General features: G+C 44.5%; 1 protein-coding gene across 10 annotated transcripts in view; it reads right to left on the bottom strand.

Annotated features, from left to right (window-relative positions):
* SH3PXD2A (SH3 and PX domains 2A) overlaps window positions 1-18,102 on the bottom strand; it is a 395,312-nt gene that overhangs the window by 103,199 nt on the left and 274,011 nt on the right. Inside the window, exon 1 of one of the 10 annotated variants that reach the window (XM_073354462.1) lies at window positions 176-326. The exons of the other annotated variants lie outside the window; for them this stretch is intronic. Coding sequence (XP_073210563.1) covers window positions 176-212 — 37 coding nt within the window. The 5' untranslated portion in view covers window positions 213-326. Of the gene's footprint in view, window positions 1-175; window positions 327-18,102 lie in introns of those variants that run through there. 10 annotated transcript variants of the gene reach the window in all.

The raw sequence follows: 18,102 nt of genomic DNA, 5'->3' as shown, positions 1-18,102 counted from the left end.
AAGCCAATCAGAACAAAACCTTGGCTCGCAGCATATCCCCAAATGGCTGGCCATATAGAAACAGCTTCCTCTGGCCCACAACCCAGCAGCACAGAGGAACATTAGAGAGGAAGAAAAAAAAAGTTTAAAGCATAGTGAATTAATCAAAGTTTCATGACGGATTCTGAAAATAAACCTCTTCCCAACATGGTTGCCACAATCCTTGTCCCCATTCAGATAGAAAAATCCAGGGTAGAAGCAGCATAAATCCACAGCAGAGCTATTCCCCCCCAGGAAACCAAAAGAAAAAATAAACAGTTCTCCCCTCGGAGGCTCAGCTCCTTCTCCACTCTTGAAGGCTTGAGCTGTAAGTCAAGAGGGGGCTGTGGATGCCAATCATATTCGTGTGCACTGCAGCCCTTAAATAGAAACACATGAGCAGGACTGACTAAGGGAAGGGGTGGAGGAAGGGAACGAGTGAGGGGAGGGCAGAGAGACTGTTTACTTGAAACAGAAAAGTCACAGCGCCAGATTCTTATTAAGACAGACACCCCTCCACAGCCTTTTCCAAGCATTTTGCACAATCGTCCAAAAAAAAAAAAAATCCTCCAATTATAAGAGAAGATGCAGAACTCCACATACTGCCTTGTACGAGATGAACAGCGGAAATCTTTACACAGTCTGATTTCTCTCCCTTCCAATGTTTTTTTTTTGTTTGTTTGTTTTTTTTGTTTTTTAAGAAGTTTGCAATCTAGCATGAAATGCTTTAATTATTTCATCTTCTCCATGCTGGACTTTTCAACCAGCAGGAGATATTTCTTCCCTATTCCTGCACATTCCCTCCTACCCTCCCTGCCCCCCACCCCCAAACCCACCAGCATCCCTCTGATTGGTTTCTTTTGGTTTTCTGAATAATGCAAATCATATGTTTTAAAGCCGAGCTAGAAGACAGGAGTGTTCCCCCGCCAGGGATGGAGGGAGAGTTCTCTGCCATGTAGCAAGCTGCAGGAGATGCAAGAATCTCCTTAACTCATCACTCAACTGCAACATCAACAAAGCACACAGGGCCACGCAACTGCCAAACGGACAGACACAGGAAAGCTCTGCATACACACCACTGCAGAGAGAAAGGCTATGAATGCATTTTTAATGCAACAGTTCCTGTTTTAATTAAAAAAAAGGACGCTATCCTTTTGATGTAGATCAAGGATCACCTTGTTTAGAGACACTAGACAAGGGATTCTCAAAAGTCATTGCACCCACGACCCCCTTTTGACAACAAAAATTACTACATGACCCCAGGAAGACAGGGGCTGAAGCCCAAGGGGTTCAGCCACAGGTGCGGGGGGGCCTGTAACCTGATTTCCACTAACCGGGGCTGAAGTACTCTGGCTTTGGCTTCAGCCCTGGGTAGTGAGGCTCTGGCTTCCACTTCGTCCCCAGCAAGTCTAATGCCAGCACTGGCAACCCCTTAAAACGGGGTCACGACCCACTTTGGGGTCCTGACCCACAGTTTGAGAACCACTGCACTAGCCATAAGAAACATTTGACAAAGCTGCAATAGATTGGAGTCCTAATGTGTTAAGCACTCTGTGTAGCAGAGATTCCTGTTGTAATCTAAAGAAACAAGACAGGCAAAAGGTGAGGTGGGAAAGTGGGGCAAAAGAACTCTCCCAAGGGTCATACAATGGGTCAATGGCAGAACTGAGATAGAATCCAGGACCTCTTGAGTCCCAGTTCAATGCCCTATCCACCAGACGACCACGCTCTTTCTGCTCTGTTGGGAGGTCAAGGTAATCAGTGGAATATTTAAATCAACTCTCTCCAGCCAGGCAGATCACAATCAGCACAGTACTTAAGTGCCTGCACATCCATCTTTCCCCCAATTTAGTATGTAATTTGATCCTACAGACAAAGTTAGGCCTAAAAATTTCCCTTTCCTTTCTTCTGGCAGGTACCTACTGCCTTATCCAAAGGCCACTAGTCCAGTCTTTTCCTGAAGCAGGAATACTGATTGCCTCTCTTTGGCCCAGATTTAAGAGGTTCAGAATAAAATTCCTTAAGAGTGTCCAGCTAAACTCACACAACATACAGAGTCCCACAGCAATTTTTCAGTATATTTTAAGAAGAGTGTTTTCTTGCTAGTGAATTTTCTGCTCACAAAAGCAATGAGCGGAGTATCATCAAGAACAGGGTGATTGACTCCTTATGTGCCTATCAATAATACGTAGGGCAAAAAGCTGTGTGATGATAGGGGACTTCAGTTTGAAAGATATATACTGTAGGTTTCGGGTTGCAAGTATAACACATCTTTGGAATGTCTAAATATTAGATAGGACACATTTCCTAATGCAATAGCGTTGCAGCCAACACGGGGGAATTCTACACTAGACCAGTTTTGACAGATAGAGGAACTGATCACAGAACTAGAAGTTAATGGTAACGTAGGTACAAGTGATCATGACTGCAAATTTATACATGTGATCAAAACAGAACAGAGTTTAGACCAGTGATTATTTACACACACACACACACACACACACACACACACCTTTAAAAAGGAGCATTGTCACAAAACTGAAAGCTATTATGAATCCAATCTGGGAGGAAGAATTTAATCAGAAAAATGTGAATGATAATTGGGAATTATTTAACAACACTTTACAAGATGCTCCAAAAGCCACAATCGAGGCAGAAGACTGTGAACCTACTGGTTAAAAAGACCAACCTGGTTTAGAGGGGAAGTAAAGGCAGCTATAAAAAAATTATATAACCAATGGAAAAAAGGGGAAGATAATAGTAATGAATATAAATCAGAAGTTAGAAACTTTGATAAGGAAAGCAAAGGGACACATATCTATAGCCATCAGAGTTAAGGACAATAAAAAAAATCTCCCTTTTTAAAGTAGATTAAGAACAAAAACACCCCAACAATGGTACTGCTTCATTACTAGGAGAAATAGCAGGATGACCAATAAGAACAAAGTAAAAAAAGTATTCAATAAATACTTCTTTTCTGTATTGGGGGGACTGATATAGTCATATCAGATGACACTCCTTCCATTCCATTAGTATTTTTTGGGGGGGGGAGAGGAGTGGGGGTGTTAAAAACAGCAGCAATTGAAGTTAGACATTATTTAAAATCAGCAGGGCCAGATAACCTGCATCTGAGAGTTTTAGAAGAGCTGATTAGGAGCTGTGGACCATTAATCTTAAATTTTCACTAAGTCCTAGAACAGTGGAGAAGTTCCAGAAGACTGGAAGAAAGCGAATATTGTGCCAATTTTTAAAAAGGAGTAAATGGGATGACCTGTGTAACTATAGGCCTGTCAGTCTGACACTGATCCCAGGCAAGATAATGGAGTGACTGATGTGGGACTCTATATTATTCTCCTTTAATTTTTTATTAATAAATTAGTGAGAATCAACATGGGTTTATGGAAAACAGATTGTCAAACTAACTTGATACCTTTTGATGAGGTTACAAGTTTGGTTGACAAAAGTAACAGTGTTGACGGAATGTATTTATTCCTGTAAGGCACTGGACTTGATACTTCATGACATTTTTATTTTTATTAAAAACTAGAAAGATATAAAACATGGCACACATTAAAATGCATTAAAAGCTGACTGATAGGTCTCAAAATGTAACTGTAAAAAGGTAACAGTCATCACGCAGATGTGTTTCTAGTGGGGTCCTATAGTGATTGGTTCTTGGCCCTATGCTATTTAAGCATTTTATGTTTTCAGCCAAGTCATTAATAAAAACACCACTGAAAGTTTGTAGATGACAAAATATTGGGGGAAGTGGTAAATACTGAAGAAGGGTCACTGATTCAGAGCAATCTGGACTGGGCACAAGCACACAATGTGTGTTTTAATATGCCTAAATGTAAATTCATGCAACAATGATCAAAGAACGTAGGCCATACTCACAGGATGGGCAACTCTCCTGGGAAGCAGCAACTCTGAAAAAGATTTGGGAGTCCTGCTGGATAATAAGCTGACCATGCACTCCCAGTGCCACAGCAGAGCCCACAGAGCCAATTCGATCCCAGGATGCATAAATAAGGAAATCTCGTGTAGGAGCAGAGGTTATTTTACCTCTGTATTTGGCACTGGTGCAATCACTGATGGAATCTTATGTCGACTTGAGGGATTCAAATCATAGAATCATAGAATATCAGGGTTGGAAGGGACCCCAGAAGGTCATCTAGTCCAACCCCCTGCTCGAAGCAGGACCAATTCCCAGTTAAATCATCCCAGCCAGGGCTTTGTCAAGCCTGACCTTACAAACCTCTAAGGAAGGAGATTCTACCACCTCCCTAGGTAACGCATTCCAGTGTTTCACCACCCTCTTAGTGAAAAAGTTTTTCCTGATATCCAATCTAAACCTCCCCCACTGCAACTTGAGACCATTACTCCTCGTTCTGTCATCTGCTACCATTGAGAACAGTCTAGAGCCATCCTCTTTGGAACCCCCTTTCAGGTAGTTGAAAGCAGCTATCAAATCCCCCCTCATTCTTCTCTTCTGCAGGCTAAACAATCTCAGCTCCCTCAGCCTCTCCTCATAACTCATGTGTTCCAGTCCCCTAATCATTTTTGTTGCCCTTCGCTGGACTCTCTCCAATTTATCCACATCCTTCTTGTAGCGTGGGGCCCAAAACTGGACACAGTACTCCAGATGAGGCCTCACCAATGTTGAATAGAAGGGAACGATCACGTCCCTCGATCTGCTCGCTATGCCCCATCTTATACATCCCAAAATGCCATTGGCCTTCTTGGCAACAAGGGCACACTGCTGACTCATATCCAGCTTCTCGTCCACTGTCACCCCTAGGTCCTTTTCCGCAGAACTGCTGCCTAGCCATTCGGTCCCTAGTCTGTAGCTGTGCATTGGGTTCTTCCGTCCTAAGTGCAAGACCCTGCACTTATCCTTATTGAACCTCATCAGATTTCTTTTGGCCCAATCCTCCAATTTGTCTAGGTCCTTCTGTATCCTATCCCTCCCCTCCAGCCAACACCCACATATTATTCACTGACATCTGAGCCAGAAGACAGATGCTAGAGGAGAAGCTTTGCCAGCTGAATTGAAAAAAGAAGTGTCATTTCATGAAGCAGCATTTAGAGGCCTGTTCCTTAACTCCAGATACAGAAGTCAGATCTGGCTACAACAATTAAGTGTCGGATATGCAACATCTTGACGTCCTTCATCCACAGGTTAAATAGTTAATAAGCTCTTCAGTCAAGCAGAGAAAACAATCCAGTGACTATAAACTGAAGCTAGATCTATTCAGAATGGAAATAAGGTGTAAATTTTTAATGGAGAGAGTAATCAATCATTGGAACTGGGTCGATTCTCTGTCACTGATCATTTTAAATCAAGATGGTATTCTAAAAGATCTATTCTAGGCATGATTTTGAGGAAGTTCTATTAGACTATTATAGAGGTCCCTTCTGGCCTTGGAATCTCTGAAGTCCAGTGCAGGTAAGTGCTATGCAAAATGTCATGTCATGTACCTCAGACCAGATCTGCAACACTGCCTGCTGTTCTAATCCTAGGCCCACAAACAAGTGTGCCAACTGCACCTCTATCCTGACTGACAGTAACCTCTGCTAATCAGGCTCAAGGCTCCACTGGAAGAGAGTCCATCAATCATAAAGACGTATGCCTAAATTCCATGGTGGTTTTCTAACATGAAGCAATATCCACAGGGGACTAGGATGAAACCACAAAACACAGTCACTTACAATCTAGTCAATATCAGAAACTTGGTAGCCTCTCAGATATTAGATGCTACTGCAGGACTGTACTTTGGTAGGAAAGTTACAAGAATATTAGAAAAAAAAAGTACAATATTTAGTCAAGCTACATCACATCTACTTCAAAATAAAATATTTCTTCAGACCATCAATGTTTAGTTAAAAGACAAAAGTCCAACACACTCTTGAGTCCAGTGGCAGGAATGGTAGCCATTATGACAACCATCCCTGCTGGATACAAACAGAACAGGGCTGCTTCAGGTTACGCTGTACATCGGCCAACACCCATATATTATTCACGGACATCTGAGCCAGAAGACAGATGCTAGAGGAGAAGCTTTGCCAGCTGAATTGAAAAAAGAAGTGTCATTTCACGAAGCAGCATTTAGAGGCCTGTTCCTTAACTCCAGATACAGAAGTCAGATCTGGCTACAACAATTAAGTGTCGGATATGCAACATCTTGACGTCCTCCATCCACAGGTTTGAAACCTGGTAGTTCATCCTTCCAAGGTAGATACTGTAAATCAAGCCTTAAGTGGCTTGATTGATGTGGATCTAGCTTAGGGCTTGCGTACACAGTCCTGGCACAGAGCGCTAGTGGGGTATGATTTGTAAAGCATTCCAACATGTGGTGCCCTAACTTGCCTGCTAAAGAGATACCTAGTGCACAATGCTTTACAAATCGCACCCTCTGGTGCACTTTGCTGCCCTGTGCAAACAAGCCCTTAGTTAGTACAGCTATTGGCACAATACAAGTTGATAAAAAAGGAGACTTTTGAAACAGGCCTGTTTAAAAAAAAGTGTGCTATGGGACCTCTAATGAGGGTGATGGATCCCATATGTCTGTGACCTTGGACGAAAATTTCCCCTTCCCTCTACTGTTGTGTACAGCATCAGCTGCTGTCCTCCAACCCAGAAGTGGATGCATTTCAAGACGCATTTCATTTACATCCAGCCTGCAGAGGGCCAAGTGGCTTCAACTTTTTGACTTCAATGGGAGAGAAGAGTACTCAGCACCTTGCAGGCCTGGGCCCATTGTTTGTACTCTGGGACTCCTTCACAATAGGCTACAAAAGAAATATTTCCCTCAGTAACATTTACAAGGGGGTGCTAAAGAGGCGAGACAGCCCGTTCCCAAAACCAAAGCCAGAGATGCTTTCTTGGTAGTAAAAGCCACAGCCAGCTTACATTCCTTCTTCTTGCATGTCAAAAGACCCAATGGTTCCCTCCCCAGATCCCCATTAATGATCTGGAGGATGGTGTGGATTGCACCCTCAGCAAGTTTGCAGAGGACACTAAACTGGGAGGAGAGGTAGATATGCTGGAGGGTAGGGATAGGATACAGAGGGCTGTAGACAAATTAGAGGATTGGGCCAAAAGAAATCTGATGAGGTTCAACAAGGACAAGTGCAGAGTCCTGCACTTAGGACGGAAGAATCCCATGCACCGCTACAGACTAGGGACCGAATGGCTAGGCAGCAGTTCTGCAGAAAAGGACCTAGGGGTTACAGTGGACGAGAAGTTGGATATGAGTCAGCAGTGTACCCTTGTTGCCAAGAAGGCCAATGGCATTTTGGGCTGTATAAGTAGGGGCATTGCCAGCAGATCAAGGGACGTGATTGTTCCCCTCTATTCGACATTGATGAGGCCTCATCTGGAGTACTGTGTCCCGTTTTGGGCCCCACACTACAAGAAGGATGTGGAAAAATTAGAAAACGTCCAGCGGAGGGCAACAAAAATTATTAGGGGACTGGAACACATGACTTATGGGGAGAGGCTGAGGGAACTGGGGATGTTTAGTCTTCAGAAGAGAAGAATGAGGGGGGGATCTGATAGCTGCTTTCAACTACCTGAAAGGGGGTTCCAAAGAGGATGGCTCTAGACTGTTCTCAGTGGTAGCAGATGACAGAACAAGGAGTAATGTCTCAAGTTGCAGTGAGGAAGGTTTAGGTTGGATATTAGGAAAAACTTTTTCACTAGGAGGGTGGTGAAATACTGGAATGTGTTACCTAGGGAGGTGGTGGAATCTGCTTCCTTAGAAGTTTTGAAGGTCAGGCTTGACAAAGCTCTGGCTGGGATGATTTAGTTGGGGATTGGTCCTGCTTTGAGCAGGGGGTTGGACTAGACCGGCAAGCAGGGGGAGAGAAACACAGAATCTGCTTGATGAACCAAGATATTATTTCCACCTTCACAAACTCCTTTGATCTCAGCCTGTAGGCCCCCCCAGCAGGATGCATATTTCAGAACAGCAGTGAAGAGTCTGCTTGCCTGTGAGATTATTTTCATCTTGTGGTCTGTTTCCTGGTGAAAGACTTGAGTATGCCAGTTCTCTCCATAGGGCTCAGCTTTACAATACAGCTGGGATGCCGAGGTGAGGATTGGGTGAAGTCACCCTCCAGGGACTGGGTAATAGTCTCATTAGAGCTTGCCTGTACCACTCTTTCAAACAGATGGCTTGCTGCTAAGTGACATATCTCCAACCTGTCCCCCAGCCCAAGCAGGAGAGCATAGCTACCTCTGCAGCTCTCAGTGACAGAGACCTACTACTGACCTCAAGTCTCCTAGGTAAAAATGCAGGCCAGTATTACCAAGCCAGTTCTTCTCTGCTGTGTTGCAATAGCCAACATACTATGTTCTGCAATGGCCAATCATTTAAACCACTCACAGGACACAAGGTTGTCTGGCTATGGAAATTTGAGAACCCTGATCTTTGCCAAAGTATTTTGCTATCAGGCCTATAAAATGTGTCAGCTCTTTTAATCCATATCATGCATGGTTTTCATAATGCCCTTTTAGGATCATCATGTACCAAGTGTTTACAGATCCTGATTATAAGAATTAATATAAAACTGAGCAGTAAAATCTTTCAAGAGAAGCCAAACGGAAATGGTCAGCAAGCACCCTTTAAACAGGATTTTTAGTGAAGTAGCAGATAGTGTTGTTATTTTAGGGATCTCTTTAGCCCTTCTGGATACAACTATCATTTAACTCAGGGGTTCTAAACCTCTTTTCTTTCTGAGGCTCCCCCAACATGCTAGAAAACTTCCACGGCCCACTTATGTCACAACAACTGTTTTTCTGCATATACAAGCCGGGGCCGGCATTAGGCGGTAGCAAGAAGGACAATTGCCTGGGGCCCCATGCCACAGGAGCCCCCATGAAGCTACACCGCTCAGGCTTTGGCTTCAGCCCCGGGCTTCAGCCCCATGCAGTGGGGCTTTGGCTTTCTGCCCTGGCCCCAGCAAGTCTAATGCCAGCCCTGCTTGGCAGATGCCCTGAAACGTGCTTGCGGCCCCCTGGACCACTGGTTGAGAACCACTGATTTACCCCATACAAGTTTTCTTCAAGGTATCTGGCAGTATGTACAGTGGGTGCCATTAAACTGTCACTAGTTTCCACATGAGTTGGATCTTGGTGCTGTCCTATACTGAGGAAGTAATAACTCTAGAGTCTCAGATCCAGCATCGTAGCAACTTAATAAACTTGGAACCTTTAAAAAAAAAAGAAAAAGAAAAAAGGTAACCCCGTCCGCATCTTTGGAAACTGTTACAGGGGAGTTACAAACTGCAGCTGCCTTTCTCTCACCTCCCCCCCACCCCGACACCCCTACCTGTATTTCTTCACCAACACCAGCCCCTACCAAGATTTATTTTTAATTAAAAATGGTTCCAATGCCAAAAGCCTCCCCGACCCTTTAGTTTCTCTAAGGAAAGACCAGGACCATCTACGCTGCATTTCTCATGTTAAGAGCTAGCAGATTTGGGGGCATCCATTGAGGCTGTTCTCGCTTGCTTCAACCCTTCCCTAAAATCTTAAGTGGGGTGGGGATGGGGACTCATCCAAGACCTAGAAATCATCCATGTGTGTGTAGACATATTAAAAAAAAAAAAAGTTACAATACACTTGAGGAACACTTAGCATTGTTGCAGCCAGACTCGATCTTCACAGCGGAGACATGTCTGAGGGTGGCCCATTGATGAAGTTAGTCAGCTATTGCACATCAGTTAATGACCACGTATGGTTAAAGGGCCAGATTTTCAGAAGTGTGCAAACCCTCAGCATCTCCCTTTCATCCCAGTGGAAGCAACTGACGAGTTTTGAAAAAAAAAAAAAAAAAAAATATCCAGCCATAGGAGTTCAAAGCATTTTACCAGAAGAGCCCTTTAAATACTGTACATGAAGCCTTGATTCATACACAGATCCTTTCCCAACCTTCTTAAACACAGTCCATGCCCACGAGAGCGTCCAGCTCTCCCCTTTCTCACATATTCATGTTGGTTTTCAGTTCAAACTTTCTCCCCAGAGTTCCTTCCTTTTGACTGCTCCCCCCACTCCTACCTAAGCACCTACTCATAAGATAGGGTGTTTCAGGCATATATTGCCAGCTTGTTACAGCCTGCCTGGGTCTTCAGTGAATACAATTTAGCAAAGATGCAGATGTGCTAACTTTTTAAGCATATACAGAATTACAGGAGTTTGTAGTGGAAGACATCCCTTGCATTTAGGCAGGCTAGCCAACCCCTCGCTACCACAGAATTGATGTACTGTAGGGAGCTTCTAACGCTTTGCCCCATCCTCTCCAGGCAAAGGTGCTTCCAAACACTTCCCTTGGAGTCTATACCAGCCTAAGATCTGGCATTCCCCTCACTCCCCCTCCATATAAACCCTACCTTTGCTACTCCTGGGGGCATTCTGCACCACGGCACCATGCAGAATTTTGCAGAAATTGTTGTGCGCAGTTTCTTTTTCCCACCCCCACAGAAGTGGTCTGCAATGCTGCTAGCAGCCACTAGTGGCCACTGGACTTGGCCGAGCCCAGCTTGCACACAGAAGACACTGCTGAGGGGTAGGAGAGGGAGCTAGAGGAGGGGTTCTCAAACTGGGGGTCGGGACCCCCCAGGGGGTCATGAAGCTATTACCTGGGGGGTCCAAGCGGTCAGCCTCCACCCTAAACCCTGCTTTGCCTCCAGCATTTATAATGGTGTTAAATAAATTAAAGACATGTTTTTAATTTATAAAGGGGGGGGATTGCACTCAGAGGCTTGCTATGTGAAGGGGGTCACCAGTAAAAAAGTTTGAGAACCACTGAGCTAGAGGGTTTCTGGCAGCAGTTCCCAGCATGCCCTGAAGGAAGGGGAGTGGGGCATGCAGGAAACTCCTTGCAAGCCAGGGACCGAGCATCAGGCTATTTCTCCCTCTGGATCCCTGGGCTGGGGGGTAGGGGAGGGGAAGGAAGGGGACAGGTGTCTGGGCAAGCGGGGGGCCCTGCAAGTGGGCTCTCGGGGGAGGGGTTGTGGGTGTCTGGCCTCCTGGCTGCGCTCTGTGTGTGTGGGGGAAACAGAGGGCAGAGAAACAGGAACCGGGTTGTCATACGGGTTTCTTTAACTCTTTATTCCTCACAGAGCGTGTGTGTGTGTGCCAGACATACTTGCTTCCAGCTATTTTGAAATAAAATTACCAAATAATTGAAACTGGTGAGATTATGTGGTGTTATTTTGGCAAATAAAAATTTGCCCAGTTTTAAACTATTGTGCGCAGAATTTAATATTTTGGTGCAGAATGCCGTCAGGAGTCATTTACATGTCAGGAGTACCCTCTGAAGCAGTGCCACCAAGACACTGTTGGAAGTTGTGCACCCGCATCACAGGAGGAGCACGGTCTAGAAAGAAAACTGGGTAGATAAAAGTTTGGTGTTGGATTCCCCCCCCCCACCTCCCAGCATAAATTTATGGGCCACACAAAACATTCATTTCTTTCACAGGTCTTCTCCTAAAAGGCCCCACTGCGTACACTGCCCTCATCAGAATATATGGCTTGTTTACCAGGCAATGCTATAGCAGAATAATTATTCCACTACAGTTATGGCAGTCAATTTTCCCAAGTAGACAAGCTCTATTAGGTATAAAAACCTAGAGGAGATAGAGATGAAAGTGGAAAAGCAGCTAACCAAAGCCAGGGAAGGAGACATTTAAAAGAAAGAACAACACTTCACAGTGGTCGAAACTAAGGCCTGGGCTACACTGGGGGGCGGGTTTCGAACTAAGATACTCAACTTCGACGTCAGTTACACAAATGGTGTAGCTGAAGTATCTTGGTTTGAGTTACCTGGCCATCCTCATGGCGGCAAGTCAACCACGGTTGCTCCCCCGTCAACTCCGCTTTCTCCTCCTGCCGAGGTGGAGTACAGGCCTCGATTCGGGGATCAATTTATTGCATCTAGATGAGACGCAAATCGATCCCTGATAGATCGATCACCACCCACCAATCCGGTGGGTGGTGAACCCATACCCTAAGAGGGGACAGACCATCTCCAGCAGTAAAAACTAGCAGGACTTTCATCTCACAGCTTTGAAGTCTGGGGGGGAGGGATAGCTCAGTGGTTTGAGCACTGGCCTGCTAAACCCAGGGTTGTAAGTTCAATCCTTGAGAGGGCCATTTAGGGATCTGGGGCAAAAATTGGGGATTAGTCATGCTTTGATCAGGGGGTGGGCCTAGATGACCTCCTGAGGGTCCCTCCCAACCCGGATCATCTATGACCCGAGCTACTACAGCAATATTTTGATCAGCAAAGCCAGATAATGGTATCAGTGATTCTATACCAAACAGAACCATTGGCTGGGATGTTATGGTGGGAGATGAAGCTGTCTGGTAGGAGCATGTGGAGAGAGGGGAGGAGATGTAAAAGTCTGGGATACTGCATACTGTGGGCATTGTGGAAAGATTCTTGTAAATACAGGAAGGAGTATTAAGATAAAAATCTAGAATTAGGAGAAGTGTTTAAATAAGTGGCCCAATATTAAAGAAAAAAAGTTCTCTTTGTAAGATGCGTCCTGAGCCATAAAGTTTAGGGCCAGATCAACAGTTCAGGATCCTTTTTAGAGATTTTTGGATTTGGCCCTGGGCCCCTTTTCAATTGTGTAGTAACAAAGTATTGGCAAAGAGCGTTGCTTTGTAACAACCATCTTCTCCAACTGTTTAATTGGTTCCATCTATCAAGCAAATTTATAGAACATTATTTCTGTGGCATCTTTTGTGAACTTGGCCAAACAGTTTAAATATGGACGGGGGTATTTCTGATTCTTAGAAGATGGGGTATAGTCAACTGTATTCTGAATCTACCACTGCAATATACGAATGGCAGAGACACTGGAAGTGAAAGATGAAGAGGAGTTCCATACAAGCATGTGGTTTGGACTAATCTGTTTAAGTCTAACTCTTTAAAAAAAAAAAAAAAAAAAGGGGGGGGGGGAGAATACAGCCACTGCAACTTGAATGGAAAAACTTGATCAATTCAAATATTGAATGTATAACATACAGTCTCAATTTAAAGCTTCCAACATGACTTCCTGAATCGTTTTAACTGCCAGTCCCGCAGTGATAAATAAGCCATCACACACACACACACACCCCCACACCCCCCAAAGAGTGTGCGACGGCACTGTGCACACAGAGGGCTGCACAGTGAAGTTTAGAACAAAGATGCTATATCCACTCTCCTCTCCCATATCCCCAACACTTTGCCTAGTAACAGTGTCCATTCTTCCCTGCCGCCCCTTTGGATACTGATGCAACAATCTGGAAGAGTTACTACAGCCCGGAGCTGTCTCATCTCCCTCTGGGACCTTTTTGTGGCTGCTATGGAGCAGCTGCGGGGACACCCAGCCAAATGCTGCATATGCCGCTGGGGAGAAAGGCCAGCCTGGAGGCTCCTCTAATCTATTCTTAAGGAATAAATCCAGCCCCCAGCATATGGGATGTGTAGAATGGACAATCTGGTCATTTTTAGAAGTTCTGCAAGTGACAAAAATCAGGATATTCCTTCAAAAATTTAGGACAGGCAGCCCTAAGGCAGGTGGTGAGAACAGTGCACGAAGGTGAAGAAGAGAGCACATGGTGTAACTATACAGAGCTAGTCAGATTCAACCCTGGTGTAGCTTCATTAAAGTCAGTGAAGTTACACAAGGATTGAACTTGGCCCCGTTGCCATCTGCACCGATTTCTTCCTCAAGCAAGCACTCAGTTTCTTTCCTTTCCTCCTTTATGCTTTTTGCAGCATTTTCCAATAAAGTCTTCACAGAAATGAAAAAAAAGTTAAATATTGCCCTTTGCCAAGATTAGCTTGTTAGTTTTGGGACTTTATTTTTATCTGCTGGTTTCTAAGACAGAGCCAAGAAAAATTAGAGGAGGGGTATGTGGGGGGGAGAAAACTAGATTTGCTTTCCCCCACCCCTTCTGGGAAAGTTGGCTCACTTTATGGAGTCCAAATGACTAGGTTACAGGTAGAAAAAGTTAAGAAAACTTTCCTTAAGTATTTTGCACACAGATGTGCTAAACCACTTGGACATCATTCAAGCAGCTGCCAGACAGGGTCTCCCACCAGCTTAAAATCACCTAAGTACTTTGGCATTTGCCCTAATTCTGCTTGCTGCAGCAATGTGTTCATACTGGATTCCTTAGAGCTGTGTTTCCCAAAGTGTGAGGGAGACTAGCTAGGGTAGTGGGGGAAAATGAAAGACCTATATAGTTAAAAGCCATCTTAGAAAAGCACCGGTAGGGTATAAGGGAAGGAGGGGTTACAATTAGTTTCTTGCTCCTGAATGGGGGGCTTATCTTTCAAAGATTGGGAAATGTTGCTTTTAAGTATAAGGTCTGATTTTGGGGTGGAGCCAGACACGCACAACTCCCAACGACTCCACAGGAGCAAAGGGTGCTCAGCGCCTCTCAGGATGTGGCTCATAGTTGGCATCCAACTGAAAGGAGATGCTTTGTTTTCAGAGTTAAATCTGGATCCGGTGTCCGAAAAGGAATGGAATACTTTTCATGGTGGAGAGTGCTCTAGAATTTCAATGCAAGGGTCTGACTACAAAGAACAGAGGGTTAGAAATCATCAGGGATTTAAGAGATACATGGTGCTTGGGCAGAGGAAGCACATGCAATGCATTGCAGAGTGAGCTGCTGTACCAGGCAATGCAGTTAATCACTCACATCTGCTCCCAAGTAGACCCAAGTTCATAAAACCAAACCCACCTCTTTCCCTTTTTGGTCAGCCCAGAAGACCTGGCATTCAGTTTACTGCTTTGAAGGTAGCGACAGAGAATGTTTGGTAGGCTTTTATCCAGTCTAAGGGGGTTCCACCACCTCTTTCGTCTCATTCTCACTGGGGACATCTACATGGGGATAAGAGGACCACAGCATGGCCACAGCTGGCCTGGGTCAGCTGACTCAGGCTCGTGGTGCTAAAAATTGCTGTGTAGACCGTATGGGCTTGGGCTGGAGCCCGAGCTCTGGGACCCTCCACAAGCTTGAGCCAGCTGACCCAGGCCAACCACAGATTTATTCCCGGGTAGACATCTCTGCCGAGTCTCGTTTTCTCACTCCCATTTTCCCATGTAGCTCTCCGAAAAGTTTACTTTTCATTTCATTCTGTTGTTCCTAGTTAGACACCTTCGAACAAGATACACATACTAGGGGCGGGGTGCAAAGTGGTCAGGAGGTGGATACAAGTGGCTACATGTAACTTACCCAGATTAGTCAGTCATTCACTGGGTGAGCATAGGAGTTAATTTGCATCAAATTGGGATTCTATGGGGGCCAAAATCAAGTGCAGTCCACACTGAAGTCAGTGGCAGCTTAACTGAAGGTGAATTTGGCCCTAAGAGCAATGGCAAAAATCCCAACAGACAAAGCAGGGCTTTCCAATCCATTAATTGGATTTCCTGTAACAGCCTCCTCCCCTCTCCACCCTAGTTATGCTGCATTTGTTTTCCACACACTGAATGCGAGTGATACGACTGTCACTTGCACCCAACATGCATGTCACACCATTGTTTATACCAGTGCTGAATCTGGCCTGGAGATCTGCAGGAGCTATGCTAGTTTTTAGACTCTGCTTACTCAAAAGTTGGGGTTTTTTGCAGTCAGAGGCTGAGATGGATACCTTATTTTGTGTGCATATCAACAAGGGATATATTGGGGGAGAAGAGTTGCAATGGCTGGGTTTGTTTTCTATTAAGTGCTGACAAAGATATTGGGATTCTTGAGACTAATTTTTTTCTCCCTGGTAACGACTCCTGCCTTCAGATGTGCATGTGGCTTTCAACACAAGCCATGTGAGAGCATCTTTGGGCAGAATTTGGCCTCTACTAGTTTGCAGATTTTCATCTCTCTAGAAAACCCACCTCACTTGGCCTGGTACCTGCAGACAGACCAACACACACACACACACACAAACAAACTTCTCACTGAGAGGGGAGAAGTAAAGGAGATCGCTTTCATTTTTAGGCCACCACATTTAGACCTTCCTTCAAACCCCTCCTCTAAGTCTAGCTAGGCTGTGATGCCTCCAGAAGACTGCCATTTGATCATGGCTAGGCAGGGGGTGAGCATCAATTCCAGCTACTGATTGCAGCTATATGAAGCCAAACTATGCACAGAATTAGTCCACATGACCAAATCCTATTAATATTAATTCACTTCTCCCCCCATTCCTCTCCTCTGCCCATCCATTTGCCTTGTGCACCTGTTCTGTCTGGTCTTTGAGAATGTAGGCTGTTTGGGATAGGAACTGTATTTATGACGTTTGTAAAGTAATCAACACAGTGAGCCCATGACTTGGTTGAGGCCTCCAGGTACTACCTAGAACATGAATAAATTAGTCTATAGTAGTAAAGGAATGAATATTAAAAATTGGTTAGTGTCCAATGCTTGCCTAAAAACCACCACCGAGGACTCCTGGAGGATGGCAGAGTGAAGAGATACATGTGACCAGGAGAGGAAGTATGGCAGGGATGCAACAATCTGACCAATCAAATACCACTTAGGCAACTAAGCCCAACTTGCATGAAGTGGAGCCATTTGCAAACCCCATCCTGGTCAATGCAGAGTCTTGTCTTTGAGCAAGGTGGAGTGCCATGATAGACCGGGACACGTGGCCTTTGTGCACTACAATGCCATAGGCTCAGGGGCCATACCTGCCATGCTCTACAAACTTGTAGGACTCCCAAGATAGCCACTTTGTTCAGAAGAAACTCAGGATAGAGAGAGAGAAGGGGGTGGGGGGAAATCAGAGGAGAAGCAGAGAAATACGGATATCCTGAACTGATCTGTTCAGGTGGTTCTGCACAGTTGCCCCATAAGGCCATTTGCCAAGTTCATCTGCTTTTTATTTATTTTGGGGGTGGAGGGAAGAAGAGAAATACTTTAGTGTTCTTTGTGAGGGGATAAAATGCAATGCCAGCTGCTTAACCCTTGTGAGCATCTCTATAAGAAACAGGTTAGTAAATAGATTTTGGTTTCAAGCTTCCAAGAGGCTTCTATTAAGGAATGTTTGAATGACTGGACACCGGGGGAATCCTTAATCTTTTCTCTGCAGTGAAGTGCCATCTCCAGTAATACATGTATTTCACAGTTTCCATCCTCAATGGTCACTTTGGATAACAAACAGGTGGCCATGCTCACAGAGCCCATAGTCATAGCATTCAGTTGGCTACCACAGAGGCTTCAAAGTGTAAGTTTCCTTTTCAACAAAGTTTGTTAAATCAAGTAGGTCAGCCTTGTCCGTGGGAGGAAAGAGTCCTTTCTGACCACGGCTGGGGCAAAGACCAACCAATGAAGCTTTTATACAGACTAAATGGCAAAGTCCCTAAAATAATTTTGCCAGATTAGAAGACACTGTGTGGGATCAACTAGATCAGTGAATGCAAGTTCTACTTGAGAAGTGCAGCAGACAACTTCTCCAGGAAAAGTCCCAAGTTCTCATCTGTAGAATAAAGCCTCTTATAAATTACTTTTACTGACCTCAGTGAGACAAACCTCTAGCTGCTCCACAGACACATGGAATGAAACCCTACATTGGAGGAATAAAATGTATTGTTTTTGGCCAAGGCTTGGAGTTTTTTGAACTAGTTGATGGAATAAAACCAACTGATTTGTGAAGAATTATATAATTCATTATAAATATCAAAGGAGCAGAGGTTTTTTGGGGAGAGAATTCATATTTAAGAATGTAAAACATTCTAATGCAAGGACCAGTTATGGAACAATGAAAACCAGTGTTAGCACTATTTTAATAAAGTCATACCCACTGTGCTGAAGTCCATCCATGCAGCATCATGGGACCTGCTCCATGTGCCCCTTAAGATAATACATGGTAGAATGAATCAGCCTCTGCTGTGTCTTCACAAACAAAAGGAAAAAGGGAAGAATCACAGAGGAATGCTAGAGAAGGCAAAGAGTGCATTGCTTCTGGGAATCTACACCAATCCAAGCATCTGCCTGGTCTATAGAAACTAACGACTGGTAGAGGATTGCATTAGATGCTTAGACCTTCTCTCACTAATGAGTAGGACAGGAAACTCTGC

Source organism: Lepidochelys kempii, chromosome 7 (assembly GCF_965140265.1).
Source record: "Lepidochelys kempii isolate rLepKem1 chromosome 7, rLepKem1.hap2, whole genome shotgun sequence".
NCBI classification, from domain to species: Eukaryota; Metazoa; Chordata; order Testudines; family Cheloniidae; genus Lepidochelys; species Lepidochelys kempii.
This window is presented reverse-complemented; position numbering and strand designations above follow the sequence as displayed.